This window comes from Bos indicus, chromosome 26, assembly GCF_029378745.1.
Source record: "Bos indicus isolate NIAB-ARS_2022 breed Sahiwal x Tharparkar chromosome 26, NIAB-ARS_B.indTharparkar_mat_pri_1.0, whole genome shotgun sequence".
NCBI classification, from domain to species: Eukaryota; Metazoa; Chordata; class Mammalia; order Artiodactyla; family Bovidae; genus Bos; species Bos indicus.
Window position 1 is genome coordinate 48,715,833 of NC_091785.1, and position 5,260 is coordinate 48,721,092.

Consider the following 5,260-nt stretch of genomic DNA (forward strand, 5'->3'; position numbering starts at 1 on the left):
CGGGCCTGGCGGGCGCCCGGCAGGAGGCCTGGGGGCCCCGGGGCGCCCGGGCCCGCGCGGCCACGTGCTCCTCGCCGGATGATATTTGCAAAGAAAGTGCTAATGGCCAATCTGGTGTTTATTTTGAAACTGCTAACAATGATTTTTCTCGGGTAAAAAGGCAGTGTCTGCGCACACACGCTCTGCTGGGTTTTGAGCAGAGGCTCCGCCAGATGGTGCGAAGCCCTAGGTGCGCTCACGACCGCGCTCAGCCCGGCTCCGCCGCCGGGAACCCGTGCCGGGGGCCGCCCGCGCCTGCCCCACCGCCGGCCTCCCAAAAACAGAGAGGGCAAAAAAAAAAAAAAAAAAAGAAGGGAAAAGGCCACTGGGGGAGGGGCCGAGGGCGGGGGCCGGGAGCCGCAAGTTCCCCCGCAGAAAATTCCACGGAAGGGGGAGGGGAGTCCTCGCTCCAGTTCCCGCCCCCGCCCCCCGAAAACGATCTGGAAATTGCTTCCAACCTCCCCGGGACTTCTGACACTTCCGTCCACTTCCAGGCGGACAAAGCCCTTTCTCGAGGAAGCCCGGGGCTGCCCTCTGGGAAGAGCGCGGGGCTCCCGCGAGCCCCTCTCCCAGCGCCTCCCTCCCGGTAGGCTGGGAACGGCGGCGGTGATGGTGTCACCGCAGGCCGCCGGGCCGCCTGGGGCTCGGGGCGCGTGGCCGCGGCGGGCGCTGGCACTTCTGAGAGCGCGGCACGTCCTCGGATGGATCCCCGTATTTATATTTGATTTATTTTTTATTTTGTAGCACAAACAGAAATCCATAAACTGTCGGTTCAGCGCCATTGACTCTTTGATCAGTTACTGGGCTATTTCTTTCCTTCTCTCCCCACCCCCCCCCCCAATCTCCGTCAGTGAGAGGAGATTAAATGCCTTTATTTTCAACTGTTTATACTGCAAAGGTACAGGGATAAATGAACAATAAAAGTGCACTTAAAACGGAAACCTCCTCCTCCTCTGTGCATAAACTCAGCGCTGCCTGCATCAACCTCTTCGTTAGAACACAGCGATTTCCCAAAACATTTAGCCCTTATATACAAAGGAAATAAAAGCACCCTGTCCACGCGGAGCCGGAGTTCCAGAGGCTTCACTGAATCCTAGTGAAATAATTATCCAAGGGCGCACCGCCTCCACCGCCTTTGTCGGAAAGACCATAGTTTACCTGTCAGATCTGTTTTACTCGAAGAGAAAACCACACTGGTTTACCACTGCAGACACTAAAATCCAGCAAGCTTGTTGCCTAGGTAAGGACAAACTTTTTCAAAGGGAAGTAAAATCTGAAAACTAATTGCCCTGCAGACAGTACGAAGCATGTGTGCTGGGCTGCAAGAAGGACGAGAGAGTTCTTTTCCACTTGTCTCACAATTCTTAAAGTTAACATCAAAACGGAAGACGCCACTTTCATTTATAAGCGTGAAGCTCAGTTTGGAAGCATATTTTAAATCAACCTGCGCAAAGTGGATTTCACTGAGGAATTGGATTGGCCTCCTCCCCCAACGCTATTTTAAGAAAACGGGGGAAAAATCTTTAAAAACAACTAAGCAACAACACACCACGCAACACAAAACCAGCCCAAGACTGCACAATGTCAAAAAGCAATGAAGCGCTCTCCTGCACTTAATCACACGACTGATAGCCAAGTCATGATCGGAAAAGTTGACCAAGACAAGTTAAATAATTTAATAAGGAACTGCTTGTAATTATGTTATTTACAAGGTATGACAGAGAGTGGAAAAGGATGAGAAGCTGCCCCCAGAGCAATGGACGGGTTTGGGTGACCCCTGGAGCTCAGAGTTTGAATTATGGAGCTGGGGGGCTGAGAGGTGAAGATGGACTAGAGGAGAACAAGGTGACTTTTCACCCCAACACATTTAACTTTTAAATCCAAATACACGCCTCCTGTTACGAGACCATCACACTGGAAAGGAGAAAAAAATGAACTACTCAACTCCAACTCAATGGGCTTTGGAAAAGAGTTAGTTGCCTTTGTTATGGGGGGGGGGGGGGAAATCAATGAAATGATTCCAAGTAAAGAGAGAAACGTTTAAAAATATACAAGGGGGAGATCTTGAAAATTTTCTGTCAAATATTAATTACCATGATTAATTAAGACAGAATTTGATTCCAATCACAAGCCATTTAATAAAGCATATATGTCCTGTTCTAATGACAACATAAACTATTTCACCAACCGCTTCATTTATTCCAATAAATAGGGAATTCTTATTAGCATGTCAAGAAAACTAAATGAGAAACAAATACACCAGATCCATTTGCCAGCCCTCTCCTCCCTGAAACTCCAGGACAGCCCCAGCTGAGCAGTGAAAACTAGTGCAAGAGGCTTAAACTTTCTCACCTGTTTGGTCATTGAATCTATGAGGCGAACATACAGATCCTGCTCCGTTCTGACTCCTGCAAGAAACAGGGACAAACTCTCATCAGGACTTCAGCGAGGGCACTCGGGGGCACAGGAAGTGGGTAGCTCAGGACTGCTGCCGCGGTGATGCAGCAAAACTTAGGCATGCCTCTGAAAGGCAGGAAAGAAAACCCAGTCACTCGTTTTTTCTTTTTTCTTAATTAAGAACCTTGAGACTCTTAGGGTTTGCATTGAAAGGAGCAAAGGACTCTGCCTGGCTGAGAGCAGGCCTGGTTGCTGAACCGAGAGGGCCCATGTGCTCATTTATTTTTAGAAAACAGAAAGCACAAAATGGAAACTGAGAGTCTCAACTCTTTCTAGTGTCTCTCGAGGATTTTTTAAAAATCCGTACACAGAAAGTAAGCTGTGCTGGATGCACAGAGCTACCCCCATCTCAATAATTAACATTAATTTGCAAAATTGAAAAAAGTCACTTAAAAGTGATGTTCTGCTGGCGCCCACATCGATCCCCTTTTTACTTTCTACTTCAAGCCGGACCGGTTAATCATGTGAAGTGCCATCGACTTATTGATCGTTTGTGTTTTGTTTTCCTTCTATGCCATGAGAAGATTTCGTGTTTACATCCGTGTCATTTTAATCTCGAAATCTTTACGTCCTTTAAGCATCGCGGAAAAAGAGAGAGCGAGCCAGCGGGGCGGGAATGCAGGAGCAGCCGCTGCCACTTACCGTTGCTGTAGAGCAACTGGAGTTTATAGTGGATGCCGTTGTTGGTTTTCTCGTTGTTGGGCTCCTGAAAGTAACGATAAATAACTGCGTTTAGTGCGCCTGGTGTCCGGCGCGGCCACCGCACTCGGTGCCCTGCACGACCGAGGCCCCTTGGCCTCACGCGAGGCAGGACTCCCGGCCGGGAGCAGCGGCTGAGGTCACTTTCCTGCTGGAAGCCCAGCGCCCTCCTCGCCCGGAGTGAGTCCGGGGGCGCAGAGAAGTTGCCCAGCCCTCCGCGGGCCCGGTCGGCCGCACGTGGCGGCGGCAGGGGCGCCTGGCCGAGCCGTCCCCGCCGCCGAGGGGGCACCCGGGGCCACCGCGCTGGGGCACCGCCTGCCTCCCACTTCTAGGAAGCCGGAGGGTGTGATTGTGTGTTTGCACTTACTTTCTCTTTCTCCACAAAGTCCACAAAAGCGGTCCTTTCAATCTCCACCGGCTGCCCCTGCCTGTCGTAGAGCGCCAGCACGAAGTGGAAGAAATTGGACTTCCGGAGGTTGGAAGGAGGCTGCTTCTCGAAGTGCGCCCGCGCCAGCCCCACGCCGCTGCGGGAGGAAAGAGACAGCGGCCCGGTGAGGAGCGCGGCGCCGGCCGGCCGCGGGGACCCGGCGGGGCCGGGCCCGGGGCGCGCGGGGGCGGCCGGTACGTACCTCTGGGCGGCTGTGTTGGCGTCCACCACCCCCGCCGTATGCATCCACGAGCGCACCGGGTTCATGCCGCTGCCCAGCGGCTCCTCCTTCATGGTCGTCCCCCCGCGCGGAATATTCTCCTGAATCCCAAACATGAAAACTGCTGGCGGCGGCCGCCGCTCCCGGCCGAAAGCACTTCCGCGAGCAGCGGCGCTGGGGGGCTCGGCGGCAGGCGGCTGCCCTGGCCGCACTGGCCCTGCTCGGCGCCTGCGGTCCGGCCCGCCGCCGGCTTCAGCCCGTCCCGGGCAGGCGCGACATACACCGGCGGCTGGGCGCTCCGGACGGCCGGGGGCGCGGAGGCGGCTCCACCGGCGGCTCCACCGGCGGCGGCGGCGGCGCTTCGGAGGAGCAGGACGCGGTGGCCGCGGCTGTGCTTGTTGTTGTTGTTGTTTGCAGGCGCGCTCAACGTGGTGTCATCCTAGCCAGGCGGCGTCCGCGGCTGCAGGGCACTGCGGGATCGCCCGCTTCTGGCGCGGCCCGCCTGCTCCAAAGACAAATAAACGGGGCAGTGAGTGCCGCGGCGCAGTCCCGGGCGCAGGCGGGGCGCGGCGGGGCCTGGAGCGGCGCGCGCAGCGGACGGAGGCGCACAAAACTCAGCCCTCTCTCCCCGAGGAATGGACCCTTTCCCGGGAGCCAAAACTCGAAGCCCCCGGGAGCGGCGCTGTCAGAGGGTGACGTCGGGGGGCGGCGCCTGCGCCATATATGGGAGCGGCCGCCCCTCGCCGCGCCCCTCGCCGCCGCCGCCGCCGCCGCCGCGCTCGCCGACTGACTGCCTGACGGCGCCGCGAGCCGGCCCGAGCCCCGCGAGCCCCGCGAGCCCCGCCGCCGCCCAGCGCCGCCGCCGCCCCCAGCCGCGCGCCGCGGCTCCTCGCGCCCACCCGCCGCCAAGGAAGTTTCTCCTCGCCCAAATCAGTCTCCAAAGCAGACAGACAGGCAGTGCGCGGCTGCAGCCTGGCCCCTCAACCCCTCCTCCCGACATCAGCCACACAAGTCAAAGCACGGTGGGGAGGAGAGGGTAAAACGCAGGGGCGCCCCCAGTTGCCCAGACGCTGGCCGTAAACGCGAGGGGCCGCGGGTCGCCGCGGGACGGCCCAGAGCGGGAGGCGGGTAGAAGCCGGCAGGCCGCAGACAGGGGGCTGGAGGGGCGAGCACCCGGCCGGGGCGGGGGCTGGAGGGGTGGGGCAGGGCTCCCCGGCTAAGGCGGGGCGCGCAGTTCAGCCCGGTTTGCAAGCCGACCGAAGGCTGCTGGGGGGGGCCGATGTGCCCCCGGCTGGGCCTCGCGGGGCGCTCGAGCTCTCCGCCCCAGTGGAGGCCACCGAGTGTGTCGGGCTGGGGCACCCACGTCGGAGGCGGGCTCTGCCCGATGCGCGCTCTCTCTCCCCGTGGCCACGGGAGAC

General features: G+C 58.3%; 1 protein-coding gene across 9 annotated transcripts in view; it reads right to left on the reverse strand.

Annotated features, from left to right (window-relative positions):
• The window catches only part of EBF3 (EBF transcription factor 3), a 117,283-nt gene extending 112,770 nt beyond the window's left edge, over window positions 1-4,513 (reverse strand). For 3 of the 9 annotated variants that reach the window (XM_070781107.1, XM_070781109.1, XM_070781108.1), the window contains exons 1-4: window positions 3,825-4,510; window positions 3,563-3,719; window positions 3,139-3,202; window positions 2,392-2,447 (exon numbers count right to left, since the gene is read on the reverse strand). In XM_070781107.1, the coding sequence (XP_070637208.1) occupies window positions 2,392-2,447; window positions 3,139-3,202; window positions 3,563-3,719; window positions 3,825-3,958 (411 nt within the window). In that variant the 5' untranslated portion in view covers window positions 3,959-4,510. Of the gene's footprint in view, window positions 1-2,391; window positions 2,448-3,138; window positions 3,203-3,562; window positions 3,720-3,824 lie in introns of all 9 variants that reach the window. The other 6 variants (XM_070781110.1, XM_070781112.1, XM_070781106.1 and 3 more) reach the window with 5 other exon arrangements.
• Between the last annotated feature and the right edge of the window lie 747 nt (window positions 4,514-5,260).